The sequence below is a fragment of the Barbatula barbatula genome (assembly GCF_947034865.1).
Source record: "Barbatula barbatula genome assembly, chromosome: 2".
In the NCBI taxonomy this organism is placed as follows: Eukaryota; Metazoa; Chordata; class Actinopteri; order Cypriniformes; family Nemacheilidae; genus Barbatula; species Barbatula barbatula.
The window spans coordinates 30423150-30445936 of record NC_136767.1 but is presented as its reverse complement, the minus strand read 5'-3'; the positions used below and the strand labels follow the sequence as shown (position 1 = coordinate 30445936).

The window sequence follows — 22787 nt, the reverse complement described above, 5'->3', positions numbered from 1 at the left end:
GCGTAATCCAAATAACGGGCAGGGGTCATACACAGGCAGGCAGTTCAAACAAAGCAACAAACCAAACAAAGAGACAAACCAAAACAAGCAGGGACCAGAGGCAAAAGGGTAATCAGGGAACAAGGCACAAATCCAGAAGACAGGGAATAGACACAGGTAACGCTCAGAAATGCAGACAGGCTAACAAGACTTCGCAGTGAGTGAATAAGTGCACATGGTATATATAGAGTGAATGTGAATGATATGCAGGTGTGTGTGAAATCAGTGCTGATGAGTCCGGGTAGTGCGTTATGGGAAATGTAGTCTGTGAGTGAATGATAAGTTTGATGTGGAGTGCCCTCTGGTGGTTTTCAAGGGCACTCCAGCTGGTGACCGTTACACAGTTCAAGAAAAATGGCCTGTTTAAAATGACAGTGAAAAAATGCACAGTTAATGTTTTTAGGATTTACGTTATTTCATCATAATTTTTGGAAGAATGTGGTTTAAACATTTAAATTTTTTGTTAAATTAACCTTTTATAATAAATATGTTATTAATGGCCAGTACAAGTCGTAATTTGTCTTTAATTGTAATTATATTCTATTATAAAAATGAAAAATTCTCATACACTTTAAAAATGATAGCAGTATCGGTATCGGTATCAGTATCGCTTAAATTTAAAGAAAAAATATCGGTATCGTATCGCATCAAAAAAATGTGGTATCGCCCATCACTAATCTTGGTACTACAGGCGATATTTTCAGAGCCCCTAAACCTTAAAATTACACGACGATGATTGGCGAAATATAAACTTTTTTGCGTAGCAACCGGGGAACTATTGGCTTAAATTCCAGCACTGTAGGGCTGAGCGAACTGGAGCCCAGGGAAGACAGCCTATTGGCTACTACTACTACACCAACATCCAAATATCATTCTGGAGAGTTCTAAACACATTCTAGAGTAAAACCATTAATATCATGTAATTAACACAGATTATTTTTCAAAATGAGAGATTATTAAAAGATTTTTTTTTTTAAATACAAATAAAAAACTGGCAGGGAGGTCGGCACCCCAGCGCCCTCTATGGGCGAGTCGCTGCTGGTGGAGCGGCATGAATATGACGATGATCTGCATCATTCAAATTCACTCGATGCAATTTAAAAAACAACGGAAGCAACGGTCAACTGTACACTTCGCTTCACGACCAGCATCAGAAGAGATCGTCTTTCACCTTTCGCTGAAACTTGTTTACAGGAAGGATGCCATTGAAATACAGAGAACCGTCTGACAAAGAGACTTGTATAATACATCCGCGGAGTCGGGCCAGGTAACCGGAAAAATCTCATTTTATTAATAATGCACCACCACATTTAACCAAAATCTTGTGTTTTTGGGGGTCGGGGTACAAATCATTTGTATTAATGCTTATTTGAGGAGGTTAAATCATGAAAGGCATTCATTCCTTCCACTGGAAAAGGGCCCTGGACTTTCTGTTACTAGAAATATCTTTGCATATGAAGGAAAATGTGAAAACAAAATCATAAAGGAATTTAATTTGAGTTAAACTCCCTCTTTTGAACAATCGATTAATTGATAATCGTGTTTTTATATACGCTTTAAGATAAACCGTGTGCAATTTCAATACTTGAATCCATTGTAGAGTATTTTCTCCATATATTTACCAAAGACGGTTTAATAAAATGCTGTTTGAAACTGCCTCTGTTTACAACTTCATGTGAGGCATAGATGTGGATGGTGCATATACTACATACAGTATATAACCATCACTGATGTTTCAGCTCTGCTTCTGCAACACCAGCACACGCTGCTCACACGTCAAATGAAGCATCTATGTATACAGTACAAATGTTACATTTCAGCCTTTTTAAGGCATGAATAAATCATAATCACAGCAAAAAACCTTTTACAGATGCTATTTCAGTGCTAAAAGATGAGTGACACAACGACACATTATTTAATGCGGTGGGACTTTGAGTGAATTAGCTAACCAAGCAACATACAATAGATTTTGTGTTTCAAAGCCTTTTTTTTTCCGCAGAAATGTATACCTGCTGTTCATGATCATCCTTACATCTTTCAACTTGTTTGCCATCCCTTTGGACATGGCCTTTTCTGAGGATATCCACAAAAGCTCACACAAGATTTGGTTATCTTTAAATGTCATCTCAGACATAGTGTTCTGTTTTGACATCTTGATAAACTTTCGAATGGGATTCTTCAAGGAACATGGTCAGGTAGGAAACCAGCCGTAACAGCGTTCTGGGTGTAAAACAAGAAACGAAATGAAAACTAAACCTTTGCATTAGCCAGATTACTGATGAACGCCTTAATAATGCCAATCACACATTTTTAGAAATAGTCCAGTTTAACTGATGACAACAACGTAAATATGATTATCTTACTTAGCTGCACCTGTCTATGTTTTTATATTCAAAACAGATTTTCAGTCCGCACTTTTTTGTTCCGTCTAGGTGCTCGTTCTTGATCCTCAGCTGATAAAGAAAGACTATCTAAGCTCGTGGTTTGTTCCAGACCTGCTGGCTGCGTTTCCGGCGGATGTCTTCATCATAATTTTGGTGAGTTTGCTTATTCGGCCTTATTAATATCAGTCACATTGATGATATCAACTATTCGACGTCTTACTATAAAACCATATTTGATTTGTTTCAGGAAAACTATCACGTTGACACGAGCTCGCTGATGGCCTCAAAGATCATGAGGATCCTCATGTTTGTGAGGATTCTGAGCATGATACGTCTGCTCCGTGTCCCGAAACTCACCAGGTTTTTCTTGGAACTTGAAGAAGTAAGGAATAGCCAGTTTCTTGCATACAAAAGTAGACATTTTTGTTGTTGTATGGAGTGTGATTGTAATGGTTGCATGGTGTTTTCGTACGTGCTTGTAGGATTTACACATCCAGCTTGTAGCAGTGAGAAGACTCTTTAGAACCTTGTTTGTTGCAGTGGTGCTGTTTCTTATTATGCACTGGAACGCCTGCATCCAGTTTTTCCTCTCCGGGCTGGGTGAATTTCCACCTGATAGCTGGGTCACACAAGAACACCTCCTGGTAAATGGTACATGGTTTTTAATATGGTGAGAAGTCACGTGAATTGAATGCCTGTTTTATTCTTTTTTTGACACATTACGTAGAATGCCTCAATTGGAGAGAAGTACTCATCTTCTTTCTTTCGTGCATTCTGTCACGAAATGGTTTTGGACAGAACCCAGATGCAGGCAGACGAAGGTTTAAATATAAATGTTTAATAAATAAAACACCCGCAATGGGGAAAAACAAGCACAAAAAACACTAGCAAACAAAAACTATAAACAAACACCTTCCACGAGGGGGACAAAAACAAAACAAGAATCTTTAGCAAAGATAAATAATAATTCCACAAACTGTAACAGGAACCAGGTTATCCAATAACAGGGGGATAATACTGTGCACTCAAGGCATACGTGTTGGACATAGAGACATAGAGACAATAGATATAAGACAAAGACAGTAGAAAAAGACAATGCACCAACACTGAACAGAGAGAAACTGAGACCATATAAAGGGAGACACTAACGAGGAGTGATTACATGGGGAGAGTGGTGACAGCTGATGGGAATGAAACCCTAACGAGGTGAATTACAAAACAGACGATGGGAATGAAACCCTAATAAAATTACAGGAGATAGGAGGGTGGGGCTGAGAGACATAACAGGAAGACACGTGGCATTAAGTAACAACATAAAGCCACATGTCTCCACACATAACACAACAGAAACCCGAAAGACGTGGCAATGTCATGACTCTGCCCAGGGAGCTAGAAATCTCAAGACAGGAAGGACAGAGTCCTAACATTACCCCCGCCCCCAGAAACGCCCCATGGCGTCTCAAGGGAGAAACTTCAGCGGGCCAAAACACCAAAGCACAAAGACAAACACCATAGGCACAACACAGAACAAACTAAGGGGAACATAAGGGAGGCTATGAAGGGGTTCGGGTGGGTCAACAAAAACAACAAACATGGGAGGGGGGGTGGGGGAATGGGAGACCAAACCTTGGGGACACCAGAAAAGGGTGGGACAGGTTGAGGAGACTTGAAACAACCGGACGAGACCGGCGGGGACTTGAAACAACCGGACGGGACAGGTTGAGGAGACTTGAAACAACCGGACGAGACCGGCGGGGACTTGAAACAACCGGACGAGACCGGCGGGGACTTGAAACAACCGGACGAGACCGGCGGGGACTTGAAACAACCGGACGAGACCGGCGGGGACTTGAAACAACCGGACGAGACCGGCGGGGACTTGAAACAACCGGACGAGACCGGCGGGGACTTGAAACAACCGGACGAGACCGGCGGGGACTTGAAACAACCGGACGAGACCGGCGGGGACTTGAAACAACCGGACGAGACCGGCGGGGACTTGAAACAACCGGACGAGACCGGCGGGGACTTGAAAAGGCTAGGGAGAGGTGTGTGTCCAAGGGGGAAAAAAGTTTGAGGTGATGCCGGCCGGAGAACTGGCTGAGGCACCGGCTGGAAGTCCGGCTGAGGCACCGGCTGGAAGTCCGCCTGCGGAAGGGCAGGCCTGGACGCCTGCGGATGGGCAGGCCCGGACAACTGCTGATGGGCAGGTCCGGACGCCTGCTGATGGGCAGGTCCTGAAGCCTGCGGAAGGGCAGGTCCTGAAGCCTGCGGAAAGGCAGGTCCTGAAGCCTGCGGAAAGGCAGGTCCTGACGCCTGCGGAAAGGCAGGTCCTGACGCCTGCGGAGAGGCAGGTCCTGACGTCTGCGGAGAGGCAGGTCCTGACGCCTGCGGAGAGGCAGGTCCTGACGCCTGCGGAGAGGCAGGTCCTGACGCCTGCGGAGAGGCAGGTCCTGACGCCTGCGGAGAGGCAGGTCCTGACGCCTGCGGAGAGGCAGGTCCTGACGCCTGCGGAGAGGCAGGTCCTGACGCCTGCGGAGAGGCAGGTCCTGACGCCTGCTGAGAGGCAGGTCCTGACGCCTGCGGAGAGGCAGGTCCTGACGCCTGCTGAGAGGCAGGTCCTGACGCCTGCTGAGAGGCAGGTCCTGACGCCTGCTGAGAGGCAGGTCCTGACGCCTGCTGAGAGGCAGGTCCTGACGCCTGCTGAGAGGCAGGTCCTGACGCCTGCGGAGAGGCAGGTCCTGACGCCTGCGGAGAGGCAGGTCCTGACGCCTGCGGAAAGGCAGGTCCTGACGCCTGCGGAGAGGCAGGTCCTGACGCCTGCGGAAGGGCAGGACTGGATGCCTGCTGGATCGCCCACTGGAAGGCCGGCTGTGAAACCGGGTGAAGAACCGGCAGGAGAACCGGCTGGGCTGGTTTACGTGCCCCCCTCCGTTGCCTCTTCCTCTTCTGCCGAGCCAATCTCCTGGTAGTCGGCTGGAGGAATGAGGTGAAGGACGGGGCTGGCTCCGCGTTGGAGGCCTCCGAAGAGGACCCCCAGGACTCTCTCCTTCCACGCTTGCCCTGAAGACTGGTAGGTGGTGAAGAGGTTGCAGGGTCCGAGGCTGATGGTGTGGTGGTGGTCACCACCCCAAGCTCCAGGGTGTGATCCTCGGGGATGGGGCTCAACGGAGAAGACAACCTCGGACAGACGGAGACACTGGGCTCCGGTCGGCTCATGGCGAACTGGAGCACACCCTCGAAGCCAAGCGGTCTCAGCCTCCTCATCTCCGCAGGCGATAGGGGGACCCTCAGTCCGCTGTTGAACGCCGCCGTCACCTCTTCCTCCCCGAAGAGCTCCTCCACTGCGGCTTCCAGGAACCTGTCCAGGTACTCGTCCCGATCCAAGTTCCCCTGGCGAATGCTGGAGAGAGGACCAGGCTGGCGAGGCCTTGCAGGGAAAATCGCCACCTGCTGGGTTCTTATGGGTTGGTGCATTCTGTCACGAAATGGTTTTGGACAGAACCCAGATGCAGGCAGACGAAGGTTTAAATATAAATGTTTAATAAATAAAACACCCGCAATGGGGAAAAACAAGCACAAAAAACACTAGCAAACAAAAACTATAAACAAACACCTTCCACGAGGGGGACAAAAACAAAACAAGAATCTTTAGCAAAGATAAATAATAATTCCACAAACTGTAACAGGAACCAGGTTATCCAATAACAGGGGGATAATACTGTGCACTCAAGGCATACGTGTTGGACATAGAGACATAGAGACAATAGATATAAGACAAAGACAGTAGAAAAAGACAATGCACCAACACTGAACAGAGAGAAACTGAGACCATATAAAGGGAGACACTAACGAGGAGTGATTACATGGGGAGAGTGGTGACAGCTGATGGGAATGAAACCCTAACGAGGTGAATTACAAAACAGACGATGGGAATGAAACCCTAATAAAATTACAGGAGATAGGAGGGTGGGGCTGAGAGACATAACAGGAAGACACGTGGCATTAAGTAACAACATAAAGCCACATGTCTCCACACATAACACAACAGAAACCCGAAAGACGTGGCAATGTCATGACTCTGCCCAGGGAGCTAGAAATCTCAAGACAGGAAGGACAGAGTCCTAACACATTCTGCCAAATGACCGGGACACTATGTGGAGCTTCTGACCCTCCGACACGTACGTCACACTTCCAACATGCATTCGAAATACTTAAATTCAGCGATGCTTGCATTTAGACGAACTCAGGGCTTTGACCAAATCCTTAACAATAAAACTTACCACAACCTAGTAAAAGCAAGCAGCACTCAAAAAGGATGTAAAAAGATGCAATAATGGCGTTTGCATGGATGTGGTTCTCTGATTTGTAGGTATTGAAGAACAATGGGCCGCCATCATAAGTATTGTGATTGGCCGATCGATGTTTATTGCACTTGTTGCATGGCAGATAGCAACATTTGCAGCTAGCAATGCGAACGTAAAAGAGGTGCTCTTTTGTAACATTTGCTCATTTTTATTAAATGAACTGAAGGTACGTCAGATAATATAATGGCATATTTGATATGTTACATCTGTAGCTGAAAAACTTCGAACATCTGCCCAAGGCATTGCGCAAGCGTGCCATTGCAGGCTACAGATGGCAACAGAAAAGGAGCTGTCTTGGCCTCCTGCAAGAATCGCTAAAAAAGGTTTGTCAAATTGAGAAAGTTAGATTTTTTAAAATATGAACTGATGTGTGCAGTTATACCATTTTGTCAAATGTTGTCACTGACCGATCAAAAGAGTGTAAATGTGTATACCTTCTAAACGTTTATTTTGTTCATGTGTAGGAGCAAATTAGCATATTCATGAGCTCAAAGCTAAAAGACATTCATGTTTCGTACTGTAGGATGTTATGAAAGTCATGTGCCCAAACTTGATGAAGGGATGGCTGTTTGCTAGTGGCGATGTCACGCTGATCGAGGCCGTTCTGATGAAGCTGGAGTGCGAAATCTTCCAGACAGGCGACATCATCATCCAACGGAACGGTCCTGCTGACAGGATGTTCTTCATCGAGCGTGGACGGGTACACGAGGAGATCAAGTCTTTCCAGCAGGAGCTCTTGTCTGGAGAGTACTTTGGAGGTGGTGTATGAGAAACTTGCTTTAATTCAGTTTGAACTTTACAGAGACACACATCATATCATTTTTACCAAGAACTTCCTACTTTTGACAGGAAGCTGGTAGAATGTGTGAAAGAATTCAGACATAATTCGGACAACTTGGAAAACGACCGAAAAACCTTTAAGTGTGCCATTGGTATATTTAAAAGAAAATATACATACAGTATATACTGTACCGCCAGTCTACTTTTTATGTTGACTTACTGTAGATCTACTTGTTTTCATCATTTGATGGAGAAATGCCGTACTCTATTAAAGTGTTATGACGTATTTGGCTTGTAGTTAAGTTTCTTGCTTATATATTGAATGTTTTTTCTATTTGGATTTCTCTGTTATGTCTTTGCAGAGATCAGTTTGCTCTTGGGAGGACAGCAGCCTGCTCAACTTCGTGCCTTAAGTTCCTGCACACTTTTTTCCTTGTCTGTGGACAAGCTGCAGGAACTTGAGAGGAGCTTTCCTGATGTGATCGCTGATCTGCGGGAAGCGGCTCATCAGCACCTTTCAGATATCGAGCGTACGAAGCCTTTTCAAAGCAGTCAGACTGGGTGTAGTGGCTTTAAAAAAAGTCTTTATGCTGAAAAAACAATGCGAGTGACGTTACAGTCCATTTAGCAATGCTCAAAACAAAGCTCAGAAGTTCAGCTTATGTTGGTGTATTATGTGTGCATTAACTCTCTGCTAAAGTGTTTTGTTTGTGTGCTTTACAGAAGGTGCTGCGGAGGATGAAAATGAAGATCAAGTGTGAAGAAGATGGAGTGCTTATTAATTAAAACTAAGAAACGTTCACACACTTGTCTCTGATTTTTTGGGCTTCGTTGGTTCTTGTCAATACTAGTGTTAACATATGGAAACATTTAGTGGTTTGCCCTTTAGTGCTCAAGTCACAGTTTTGGCCATCTTATCTTTTAATTTGACATTATTTGAAGATGAAAATACCTTTGCAGTAGTGTAATGCTATGGAGGAAGGAGAAAGTAAGCGGGATTATAAATCCACATTTGGTGGTTATGACCTAAATCAGCTTTAAAGCGATCCTGGTTAAGGCCTTTGGTCCTAAAGCGGCTTCTTCAAATGCTCCAGAGACTCAGCTTGAGGCCGGACCAAGGAGACCAGGTTGTCCAGCAACCTTTACCAGAATCATCTTCTCCACTGGGAGCCCACTCACAAGCCCCAGAAGCTTCTGAATATCAGAAGGCGTGAAATAAGATGCTGTTCTCAATGATGTTTATGAGTCTTTCGTGATTTTATTGCAATCAAAACATCTTGATGAATTATATGACAATACCTAAATGATTCTGTGAATCACAAACCTGAGGAAAAGAACTGTGATATAGAAAGGTCTCAGATTGAAAAAATACAGACTACTTATTTCCAGAGGTTCTTATAAATATATTTTACGGTAATACTTAGATTAAAACTAACATGTTTCTAAACTTCAATTTGATGATCCACTGATTCCGTCATACAGTAAGCATGCACAATAACTGTAACTGCAAAGTCATGGTCTTCAGTTTCAGGCACACCGTTGAATGAAAAAGATTCAACACTATTGCATATATCACACAAGCAGCCACACTAACACACAGATCAGTCCTTCATTGTCATATATTAATGTGCTTGGAAAACATGAAATAAATATTGAAAGGACCACAACATTTCTGATCTTCCAAAGCGACACACTAAGGCACTGCTGCTCCTTAAGGAAATGGGTGAACTTCAAGAAAAAAAACATGTCCAGGCCACCGTATACAACTTATATTTTTCTTAAATAAAAATTTTTTGCGATTGTGACATTGTGACCTACTTTAAGTACATTAATCAAAAAAATTCATTGTTATGGGTCCTGTATAGGAGGTTTCAATAATTCTCATTATTCTAAATGGTGATTCTCATACTGTAATACAGTACGTAATATAAATAAAATAAGCATAAATTAAAGCCAGTACAACAAATTCTACAACATGGTACTTGTCAAATTAAGTATTACAAGAAAAAAATAAGCCTTATTTCCCCAATACAACACTGAGACATTGGGTAAATGTATGTGCTTACTTATAAAATAATGTCACAATGTAAAAATGTATTAAACATCAGCTCTCTTTGAGCGAAATATTGTCTTATTTCTGGTGGAGAGAAAGATGACCACAACATGTCCTTTTTCTGAGTTTCACCCAATTTAACTTTAAAAACTGTCCTAGTTACAACACCGCTGCAATCTGGTATGTTGTTGCACACATTTGATACTCTGCTTCCATTCCAATAACTTAACTTCTTTTTGTTTTAACAAGTCAGTCTGTAAATGTACTGAAATGTGCACCGCATATAAATTAATTAGGCTTTAAAATTAAAACATAAAATTGAAATGTAAAACATAAAAGAGAACTTTGGGTTTCTAGGCAGGATCGTGCACAGTGTCGCTGTTTAGACGGAGATAGAGCCCTCCCTGAAGTTGGTTTTCCCAATCAGAACGTTTAACAGAATGGCTTTTCGCTCTCTTCTTTCCTTCTGTGCCTTTTTAATGATGTCATCAAGTTGTGACTCATCCTGTCGCCCAACCAGGTAACCCTTGCCCCCATAGCCATCAGCTACGATGTGATAATCTGCAAGCAGAAAACAAGAAAAAAACGAATTCATACTTTTGTATCCAAATACATGTATAGAAGAAAGTCAAATGTCAGTGCTGCTGTATTCCTTGAGTGTACAACTGCTGGACACTATGCAATCCTATAATGTCACAGGTGCTACGGAAGACTCAACAATAAATTACTAAATAACAAAAATGGTAAATAACTGTGACCCAGACTTCTCTTTTAAAGCGATTTTACACGTAGTTGAACTGTACGGTACAACAACATTCAAGTAAATAATTTCCCTGGTTAGTAATATGACATCACAGGTCAAAGAACATACATGCAACAATATCCTTTTTCTGAAAAACATCTTGATCCACATATTTTTTTGAAGACTCGGGAGGTGTACTGTAAACTTCAAACTCGTGCTAAATCCTACATTTATGACAACATTTTGAAAATATTATTAGAGTAAACCATCTCACCTGTGAAGGCGAGACCACAGGCTACATTGCTCCCGAGCAAAGGCACTTGTTCTCTGGAGATCTGACTCCAGCAGGCATCATTTCCGACCAGAGCGATCACTGGTGTCTGACATGACGTGAAAAAACAGCTCATTTACAATCGTTCTGGCTTATATACTGCATTTATGCATTATGCACTTACAATATAAGTCTATGGGGACAATCACATAACATGCTTCATCTGCTGTTGATCGCATATGGAAAGGGTTAAAAATGTTATGATTTTTTAATTCATTTGTAAATAAATCAAATGTAATCCAAAACCCTATTACGCCCTGTCCTGTCTTTTAAATAGATATGTAAACTACTTTGTCCCCAGTACATAAAAGGGATTTATATGTGAGGTTTGGCCGTGTTTTCCCCACCTTGTGGCGTGTAAAGGTATCAAATTCAGCTACACTGTATCCAAGGGAACCATCACCGTAAATGATCCAAACCTGTAACACACACATCGCACCACGTGGGAAAAGCTGTTTCAATAACTGGGGCAAATGTCACTACAGTCAGGTCAGCTAGGTCCTCTGGTCAAACAGAGATCAATATCAAAGCATTCAATACAATTTAACTTCTTTACAGTCTTACCTCAGAGTCAGGTCGACAGAGCTTGGCCCCCAGAGCAAAACCTCCTCCAACACCCAGAGTCCCAAAAGCTCCTGGAGTGAATAGCAGAAAACAGAATCATCAATTCCTTCAAAACGGTGCTTTAGATGTTCACAAACAGGTCAAAAAATATCGATAGTCCTGCTAAACTGGGCCTAGCCAGCGCAGCGGGCCCCGCGGCCTCATGATATAAGCAGCACTGCCGACAAAATCTCCCCCGGCGGCCACTATGATGCTGTCCTCATTCAAAAGCTCATCCACCCGGTGCAGAACATTCAGAGGATTCAGATGCATCTCTGTCTTCTCATCTGCTTTGGCTCTGAGATAAACAAATAGGCAGCGAGATGAAACTAAAGGGAGTTATAGGTCATAGGTTTACACATTCAGTCTCCTGAGACAAAGCTGACATGCAAGCAAGAATAGAAAAGGTGGGGAAAGTTCACCTCTTAGTTTTCTCTTTGACGTAATCTCCTTCTTTCAGACTTTGAGGCCATTCCTCTGGGCATCTGTGTCCCTTGAGGGCTTTAGAGAGACGCAGGAGGAAAGAGCCAGCATCGCCTGAAACATTTGGAAAACAAATTGTCAGTGTAGAACCCCTTTTTTAGTAGTGTATATGTACTGTATGTATACACAGGTTATAACTTAAATTATACAAATATGATGTAGCTGTAATCCGCTGAGCGGCTAAACTGGGAGTGCTGTATTTGTGACGCATCAAAAAGGACATCATACATACAAAAAACAGAAAGCTTTCCAATACTCCAATTATTACTCCACAAACATGTTGCAAAAATAAATTGCTGGTCAACAAAGAGTACACTTACTCCCCATTCACCCCCTCCTGACCCACAACAGGTGAGCAGGTGCCCGATAACCACTTCCTACATATCTCACGACCCCTCCCAAATCATGTGACGCATTTACCATTTCATGTCCACTACAGATGGATTTTGATTCTAGTTTATTTAGTGCAGAGCTTTTTAAACTTCAAAAGGTCCCAAAAGATGTCCCATGTGCTTTAAGACCACACATTTTATATACATATAATATACACAATAAAGTACAGTCTCTTTACAAAACATTGATCACAAGATTGTAAGTGTGTAATGTAAATGATGTGCCCAAATGATAAAATACTGTAGTAGAGTATACTATAATATTTACTATAGTAAACTGTAGTAAAATGTCAAGATACTCCGGTATAGGGTGTTCAATTAAGTATAGGCCTATTACAGTTAATGAATTAAAACTAGTTAGATACTATAGTTAATACTATAGTACAGAGAATTTTATTTTCATTAATGTATTATACATTATGTATTCAGGAAAGAAATTAAACTGCACTTCTTCACCTTGAATGGCCACTGTTGGTTTCCAGAACATGTCCGAGTTCTTCAATAGCTGACTTCTGTCTCTGTTAACTGCAATGATTTTACTCCGTCGGTTCAGCACCCTTCCATAACCCAATCTGAAGTCACACACTGTGCCTACAAACCAAAACAAATCATGTATTGACATCTAGAAAAAGAATAGCTTAGTTTTCTAAGCATTCCGAACAGTATAAAACCATAGAAAATAAAAAGACACTAGATGGCGCTGTTACTCACCTGCCAGCAGCACAAGATCAGCATCTTTCAAGGCATCTCTCCTGTTCTGTCTGATGTGCAGTAGACTGTTCTTTCCCAGCATGCCCCGAGACATCCCACCCAGGAAGCAAGGAATGCCTAAAGACTCTAGGGCCTTTCTGTAAGACACACATCCAAAAAGAGAGTTCAAACTTCAACCATGAGTTACATGTCCGGGTGCTATAAATCAATAATTGTTGCCGTTTTTGGCTCATGCTTACACAACTAAAGCATTATTCTATATGATCAATTTATTCAATACATACAGTAACTGTGTTGGTTGCATATGGAGCATAAAAACCCTTTGGACCTAAAGCAGTGGTTCTCGAACTGGGGGCCCCAAGATTGATCCAGGGGGACACGGAATTTGTATCATACTTTTCACGCAATCAAACACTAGAAAAATAACCAAAATTATTTATGTTTCAGCATTGTATAACTGAATATGTTTTTGGTTTCTTAAAATTCTAGTTTAGGATTATGCGACTTTATTTTGGGGAGGGTCGAAAATGCACTGTACAACAAGGAAAACGTTCGAGAACTACGGACCTAAAGGGATAGTTCACACCAAGATTTAAACTCTTTTTTTGTAAGAAAAATAAATATTTGTTCTGCAGAATACAAAAGAAGATATTTGTTGGTAGCCAAACAACACCGCCCCATTGACTTGGCCCCAAAATGATTTCTCAACATATTTTCTTTTCCACATAAAAATGAACCAGAAGTTTTGAACCACATGAGAATATAATTTTTTGAGAGGATTTTTTTTGAGTGTTATTTTATACTTCTAATGCCCTTTATTGCAAAGAAAAATAAATAGTAAGCAGGTCTAAAGTAGCAGAACGGGTTTTTTCACGATATGATTTAAAAAAATGTAAAGGTGTCAACCAGTATATGTCAATATTAAATGTTTAATGTTTACTGTTTAATGAAGGAGGGTTGTCTTTAAATATCTAGACTGGCACCACAAAGACAATAGGTTTAATATCCAGAAGGGGATTGATGAACTACTCCATGAACGAGTATGACACAAACTGGGTAAAGACAGAATGGCTAAATGACCTGACATCATCTGCAGGTGTAGGCGGCAAGGTTGCTTGGCTGCCCAACAGTATGACGGGTTTCTTGGCTCGGCTCACCAGTTCCACACATCTTTGAATCTGGAAATGAATGAAACAACTTGAATACCGAGTCATGCAAATAAGATCTAATCTGCCGTGTCTGAAGTAAAAGTCACAGCTTTCTAGATCATTTCATTCTGCCCTGTTATGGTTCAATTCAAAGATGATGAGAATCAAATGAGATCTAATGTGACGCAACCATAAAAGCAATTAATAATACATCTCAAATGGCCATTAAATGATTGACAGGTCTCACCTCATCCTCTGTGGCCTGCGGGATGTGAACGGGAAGTGGGGAGGGATCACGGTTTTCCCAAGCTCCAGCAAATAAGTTAGATAAGTGATTTTTAAGATACCTGGCGGATAACAAACAAAAACACTTTCAACGTAAAAGTGATTGCCTTTCCTTTAATAATGAAATAAAGCGTAAGAAAATTGGAGGAAATAAAAAGTGAGAAATGTTTTACCGTGCAGTGATTTTGCCCATAAGACCTTTGGGAGTGTTTTTAGGGGCAAACTCTTTTTCCACCACATGGAAAGGGTACAGCGTGTCTATGGGAAGCTCGATAAACACTGGGCCTGTGAAATTGTTATACACATCAAACTGTACTTATGCACACAGAGTCAGGTCATGTACTCTCTAAAAAGTGTGATTCACTATATCTTAACTTAAAAGTGACATGTTTCAATCACTCACAAAAATGATAAATGATTAAATGAAAAAATGGTAATTCGCAGCATAACCTGGTGTGCCAGACTGTGCCACGGCCAATGCTTTTCTCACAGTAGGAACGATTTCTCTCACTGTTCTCACTGAAGCACAGAACTTACAGAGGGGTTTAAAGAGAGACATCTGGTCAATATCCTGCAGGGCTCCTCTACCCTAAAAAACACAAAAATCGAATGTCAAGAGGAAGAGTGGTGGGTTATTCTTGTACAAATTGTAGATTTTCATATTTATAACAGATCACAAAACCATCACATATGACACACACTTAAAATATTACTGTTCGCTGTATTAACATAAACAATTAATGTCTTAAGCTAGGATCTCTTCTACGTTACACACACGACTCAACAGAATGTTCATATCAAATGTATTTTACAGTAAGATATACTATGTCTGCAACTTTTCAGCACCAATGAGAATTTATGGGATCAGATTGACAACACATTCTTAGGAGGACAATACTCACATATTTATATCCACATCCTAATTTTATTTAAAAAAAGGAGTTTTATGTTCTTGCCATAAAGATCAACAGAAGTTAGAATAGCTTCACAGATGTTTTATACATGGGTCGACATAAATTGATAAAGTGATTTTGTGTCCATAGAAAGCACATTAAATGCAAGTAAAATGTCTTTTTACTTACAACGTAAAGTTTCTTGGACAATAAAGTCACAATTTGGTTGAAATACTGTTACATTGTCATTCAGCGTAACACAATATGTACAAATTCAGAATTTTACTTATTAAAATATATAAAATAATTAGGGGAGCATTTACATTTTATTGTGCTTTAAATATGTAAAAAAGATTATTGACCATTGGCCGAATTTTTTTTTTTACAAATCATTAGCATTTAGTGTGAAAGTAACTATTCTCTTTTTATATGTGATAAATAGATTTTTGTGATAAATAGACTTATTTATTTTATGCTTAAACCCTTTTTCGTCAAAAATAAAAATTATTTTAGCAGTGCGGAATTTCATTTGAATATAATGATGATGATATAATGACATTCTTGTTCAGAGCAAGTCGAAACATTGAATGTCACAAGTATTCCGACAAATATAAAGTAACGACTTTATAATACAAGAATAAGTGTTCACAACATCATAATGCTAGCTAACAGTTTACTTTTAATAGCTTATTGTTTGGCATCATACGTCTTCCAGAAGGAAATATTATGCGCAAACAATGGTGTCAGAGACTCCTCTATATTAAATTATGAGCGAAAGAATCCCTCCACAATAATTGATCATTAATGTCACTCAACACTTCGTGTTAATATATACATGAGAATGCGATGTGCTTGTTACACTGAAAGGTTTGATAGATAAGTATACTGTAAGCTCTTGACCGGGCAAGTAGAAACAAAGCATGTCATTTTATTCTTAAGAAAAAATGAAGCAAACATTGAAGTTTCTTCTTTAGCTCCGTTCCTGAAGCTTCATCCCTGTACACCTGTTCTTCTGTTCATACTGAAATGAGATCATTTGCTTTGTTATTTTCTTTCTAGTGCGTTTCTTCTCTTCAACATGCTTCGTAAGATCCCGGGTAGAGCGGTTCAATAATAATATAAAAGTAATTGCTGACTTATTTGCTCTCTGTGTGTACACTTGTACTGGGCGGGAGGAACCAGGAGAGTTAAGATAAGCCTTGAGGTGAGGTGATGAATACACATCCAGTTTACTGTGTCAGAGATACATGGAGATAAAACCCTGTAATTTCATCACTACCACAATCTCATGAGTGCAGAGAAAGCATGTTAAGCATTCTTATACACACAGTTGTTGACAGACTCAATATTAAACTCACAACTTGCGCATGAAATGTTATTGTTGTGGAATTTTCTTATTCCTTAATCAAGGTGAGTCAATTTTGACAAACGCAATATACAGAGACATCAGGTACTTTGCAAAGTATTTTATTGTCGTTTAATCTGCATCATAAGCAATGAGCATGTGCAGAGAAAAGGCACTCTTTCCTCCTGCACCCAGAGTTTATATATTAAAACGTGAAAACCCCCTCCCTTTGCCCCCTAGCCAGAATCCCGAGCTGGTTTCCGAGAAGTGATGCCCGTTATTCCAAACAGAACATCTTGGCCTCTGCTCGAGGGCAAAGGCAGAGTGGTATGACGCGTATAGAGAAAAACATGATAACATAGAGAAGAAAACATAGATAGAAACTTCATAAACATATAGATAGACACATCAAGAAGCTAGACTAGAAAATGTCCATTACATTCCCCCCTTTTATCATATATGATAACCAAAATCTTTATACTTTGACCCGTAAGATGAGCAACGCCCTTTCCCTCATAACTAAAATTTTTCTGAGTTACAGCTAGTCTAAAACTTTCTCTCTTTCCTTTTTATTTAGCCGTCCCAGGGGACATAATGGCCCACATTTTCAAATTTCGTTGCCTTATCCACAACATCACCTGAGGTACACGTACCTCTACACAAATACATATTTGTTCCCCAGTACCTAGCAGAATTAGGGTAACACTGTCCCTCCCCATACTATTTTATTAAACTTGGAATATAGTGTTGCACAAAAAAAATTCTATAATCTCTAATTTCTCGGGGTTCGATGCGTCCCCGACTGGAACAGTTGATTCCCTTGGTCAGCACGACCATTGCGAAGAGCCATTGTGGATGGAGTTGCCCCTCCTTGGACCTTTTTGCAGTGGGAGGTGTGTCTTTCCCACGACTTCCTGGAAGCTGTGTAATGATTTGTCAGCTCCATTTGCTACTGCTCTTTTGACCTGCACAAAAATTTTGAGAGCAAAAAACACAAAAACACATTGCTTGTAACATCCCCCCTTTTGACACGTGGTCTAGACCATGTGTCAAAATTGCAAAAGCAGGGAAAAAATGTTTTGGCAAACAGGTGAGGCCATTTGGGCCCCCCCAAACATTGTCTGTGTATTTACATGAGCACTCCTTCCAGAATGCACGCTCAGCTGGTTCTGCAAAATGTTTGCATCTCTGCAAGAGAAAAAGTTTTGTTAGTGATTTCTGGAGACAATCTGTCTGTCTCTGATGTTGCTTGCTTTGCTGCAAGGTCAGCTTGTCGGCTTCCTGCAAAAAATAGTTTCAGATACAAAAGTGTGTGTGTCAGTCACACACAACAATGGCTGATGGGATAAGAATGGCAGATAGCATATCAGCAACCGGTGTCTGATTAAGAATGTTTTTACCATCAGCTTTTAAAAAGTTTCTGTGTTTCCACAGTGTGCCAAAATCATGAGTTACACCAAATGCATATCTACTATCTGTGTGAATGTCTACATTTTTATTCTTTGCTAATTCGCATGCGCGTGTGAGTGCAATGAGCTCTGCTGTCTGAGCAGAGAAATGGTCCCTAAAAATTATATCAATTGCTTCTTTGCTTTTGGACTTGCGATGTCTGTAATTGCAGACACGCTTTGCGGACAGCTGTCTGCCGCGGTCAGTAATTTCGTGACCCAAAAACGAACAAATTGTTTTGCCAGCTGGACTTTGGAGATATTCACTTTGTGTCCTTCGTGTGCCAAATGAGTGAGCAGTCGTACCGTGTTCTTCACATTGTGCTTTGGTGGGTGCACATAAAAGAATGTCATCCACATACTGAAGCAATGCCACCCCCTTCGGGAGATGGAATGGCTCCAGTGATTGTCGCAGTGCCCCGTTGTAAATGGTCGGTGATTCGCAGTACCCTTGGCATAGACGTGTGAATGTATATGGCCTGCCATCAAAATAAAAAGGCGAACCAGTATTGTGAGTCTGGGTTTACCGGCACACTGAAAAACGCGTTTGACAAATCAATCACCGTATACCATTTCGTCTCAGGCGGAATTTGGCTGAGAATGGTATACGGGTTGGGTACGTTTGGTGCTCGTGGCTGTACTGCGGCATTAACTGCTTGCAAATCTTGTACGAACCGCCATTCAACGGGTGCTCCCTTTTCTCTGATCTTTTTAACTGGAAACAAAGGTGTGCGCACAGGTGAATTTGGGCATGGCACAACTATGCCTTTATTTTTTTAATCTTTTTAAACTCATTAAATATTGGCCTTATGCCATTGAGGGCTTCTGGTTTGAGGCTTCTGTTTTGAGGGGGAATTGCTGTTTGCGTGGACGAAAATTACCCTTGGGCTTTATCACACAACAGGTTCACAGTTCCTAATCAACCAAACATAATATTTTCCTGTTATCAACAGTTGTACGGGCACCTTTCCCAAAATTTCTGGTATGTAAATACTCTTCATTAATCTTTTTGTGTGTGAAAACACTTCAAGTCCCCTTGTTGCTGACAGACAGGCATGATTTTCACGATGGGCATGCAACAAATTTGAATATTGCACGTCATCCCTTTTAACCCATTCTATGGCGTGCGCATATTTGTCAGCAAAACACCCACAGCTCCCCACACCATTGTAATCAACGTCATGAGGCTCTGTGAGGCAATACTTTCTACATCATACTTACATAATTCAATATTACATCGTACAGCTGTACGAGCGCTGCACTCGGGTCGTGTTGATATCATGCTCAATCTGTCATCATACACATTATGACTCTGCCCAGCAAATGAATCGGGCAGCAGTCAGACATGAGAAACCTGTGTTGAAATTTGACACTCCCCAACTCACATTGCACCCTTTTGACATCCAATTATTTTACATTAGAGCCACTAGCATTTAGGGAAAACACAGCTAGTTTAGACTCTGGCAAATTTAAACACTTCTTGTGAATCACAGTAGGCTATTTGTTGCCCCTGAATCTATCAAAAATTCAAGCGGTTTGTTGCACACAAGCATTGTGCATTTTAGCAAAGTTCAGAAAGCGGTTTCATTCATCATGGAATGTGAGCTAAGCAGATCTTCATTGCATACAGTAGGAAAAAGCATTTCTTCATTGCATATTCTAAGGGAAATCATACTCACCACCCTCGGAATGATGCCTCACCTCCTCACTTCCATCTACCTTTTCTCTGACCCCATTGGTCTCAGAGGCTTCGGACAGTCGTTCCGCCAGTGCCCCGTTCTTCCACAATTGAAACATTTCTCTGGATCATAGGTGCTAGAGGGTTTAAAACCTCCTCTCCCTCGCCATCTTCCTATTCTTCCGTGTTCTCCTCCGATATTCATTAGAGCCATGTGGAGTTCTTTATCTTGGGTGTTTTTCTTCTGAAGCTCTTTCTTGCCTGTTTGTCTTTCGGCGTTTACAGCATGACGGATGATCTCGCTCATTCTCGCGCGATCTGGCTCGATGCATGATTTTTCCACTTTTCGTCTCAGCTCTTCTCTGAGGTTCCGCAGAAAAGCGGATCTGAGATGTCCTTCGAACGGACCAATGTCCGGTCCGTCTGCATCAGGTTGAAGTCCAGAATGTTCTTTAAACACTTCCTCCACAGGTCATTTACCCTGTAACTTTCTCAGGTCAGATGGTTTCCGTTTGACTTTCAACAGTCTCTCTAATTCTTTCATTGAGGGTGAGAATTCTTTGCAAAATGTCAAAAGTTCTTTGTTTGTCGGTGCTGGATGCACTCTTTCTTGCTTTTGACGCACCACGGGCTGTGGTGGAGACGGCACTTGTGCTGGTGGAGACACTGGTGGGGGCACTGGAGCTGCCTCGATCGGGTTCAGATGTCGGTGAGGAGGGACACAATCATCCTCCGGTTGGTGTTTGTACTCAGTCATAGATGGGGGTAAAGAAGACAGAGGGGTTAAATCATTATATTCAAGCAAAACAGGGTACAATGGAGTTTTCGGTGGTGGCAGTTCTTCCAATGCCATTTCTTTAAAAACATAGTCACGTCTATTAGCTTCCCTCTCCCATAACTCTAAACATTTACACGCTTCGTCATATTTTTCCCTTTCTTTTGTAGACATTTTAAATATGTCTTTTTTCCCCATGTGTTCTCTTATTTTCTCTAATTTTGTGGTACTAAATGTACCGTTTTCTGGAAAGTTAGCTTTTTCTATTAAATAGGGTACACCTTGTAAACTTCCCGTTCCCCACCTTTTCCTCATTTCTCTGTATGTTGGTTTATCCATAATTCTGAGTAGTCTCCCCTCTTTAACTGTCTTAAGCAGTCCTCCAGACTGTTTAGAATCTATCTTGATTCTGAGTAGTCTCCCCTCTTTAACCAGACTGTTTAGAATCTATCTTGATTCTGAGTAGTCTCCCCTCAGACTGTTTAGCGCTAAGTAGTCTCCCCTTTCTTCCCAGACTATTCAGAAATCTATCTGACTCACCACTTTTCCTTTTTGTGCCTTGCACTGAGTTCTTTTGGGATCACGTCAGCTTGGGGTCCGGAGTAGAGTTCTCTCGTCCCTGTATGGGGTTAGAGCTGGATTTGCTATGTCCAGGATGATCAGTCAACTCTAGTCCGTTCTCCGTCAGCCTTGTGATCCCATACCTCGTCGCCAAATTGTTGTGGAATTTTCTTATTCCTTAATCAAGGTGAGTCAATTTTGACAAACGCAATATACAGAGACATCAGGTACTTTGCAAAGTATTTTATTGTCGTTTAATCTGCATCATAAGCAATGAGCATGTGCAGAGAAAAGGCACTCTTTCCTCCTGCACCCAGAGTTTATATATTAAAACGTGAAAACCCCCTCCCTTTGCCCCCTAGCCAGAATCCCGAGCTGGTTTCCGAGAAGTGATGCCCGTTATTCCAAACAGAACATCTTGGCCTCTGCTCGAGGGCAAAGGCAGAGTGGTATGACGCGTATAGAGAAAAACATGATAACATAGAGAAGAAAACATAGATAGAAACTTCATAAACATATAGATAGACACATCAAGAAGCTAGACTAGAAAATTTCCATTACATTATATTCAAGTTTTAGAATTAAATTCATAAAATGATTTCTACTTTCAGAGCCTCACTGTTGCGGTCAGGGGGTTACCTCTGTGACGGACAGTTACCTGATATAATCTCACACCAATAGCGATATGAGGAACAGATAAGGCAGAGGTGTTCCAGCACGCCAGGCTGAGCAGAGAGTATGTAAAGTGAACCTTGAAGTAACTTTCTGACCTGCAGTAGAGTAGCAGCTGGACCACCGATGAGAAGCAGAGGAGATTCGGCCATCTGAGCGTTCTTCACCGCAGTGACAGTGTTGGTCAGTCCAGGTCCGGCCGTGACTGCAGCCACACCCACTGTGCCTACAGGGGCAAAACACTAGATTATCACCATCTAACATCCTCATGCAACACGAAGGACTCTCTTGCTTTCTTAGATTTGTTCTTACCGGAAAGTCTCGCCACGGCATCGACGATGCGGATGCCCAGTTTCTCACAGGCCACCAGGATGGGCGAGATGTGTCCTCCCACCAACGTAAAGACGAATTTGACCCCGTGAGCCCGCAGGACCTCCGCCACGCTCTCTCCTCCATGCCGGGGACTCTTACTTTCTGTCTGGGTGTCACAGACGTTGACAGTTAGAATAACATTCCCTGGTGTATAATGCAACAATCTTTGTCACTGCGAGGGGAGGAGAATACGCCTCAAGAGAATAGAATAATAGACACATTGTCGGATTGTGGGAGTGGTGTTTCCCTGTCCTGATTTATGGATATCTGCCAAAACAGGTGTTCTGCACGAACGTGTTTACATGCAATGTTGCAGTAAAAACTTGCATTTTTGGCAATACAACAAGAATGCTTAAGTGTCAAATAGGCGCATGAGATCAAAGACAGCAAGGCTTGTGATGCAGTGAGCTGCGCGTGCACACCTGTCACCAGTGGCGGCTGGTGAAAAATATTTTAGGTGGGGCTGTTTGTGTGTGTGTGTGGGCATCTGGGGGGATCCTCCCCCAGAATTTTTTTTATTTCATAGATGTGATTTCCTGCATTCTGGTGCATTTTAGTCCATGTCCCTTGCCTATACCAATAAAAGAACTCAAACCAGTCAATACCAATGGTCTAAAAAGACAATATTAATTGAACTGCCATGTAGAAATCAAGTCTCACAGGTAATGATAATGAACAAGTTACATCGCTCAGTGTCCAGATAGGAAAAAGTGAACAAAAAAAAA

General features: G+C 41.8%; 1 protein-coding gene across 1 annotated transcript in view; it reads right to left on the bottom strand.

Annotated features, from left to right (window-relative positions):
• Positions 1-21842, bottom strand: part of LOC306903174 (2-hydroxyacyl-CoA lyase 2-like) — a gene marked incomplete at both ends in the record, with an annotated part of 34184 nt that extends 12342 nt beyond the window's left edge. Inside the window, one exon of the mRNA XM_079472147.1 lies at positions 21789-21842. Within this exon, the coding sequence (XP_079328273.1) occupies positions 21789-21842 (54 nt within the window). The remainder of the gene's footprint in view (positions 1-21788) is intronic.
• Between the last annotated feature and the right edge of the window lie 945 nt (positions 21843-22787).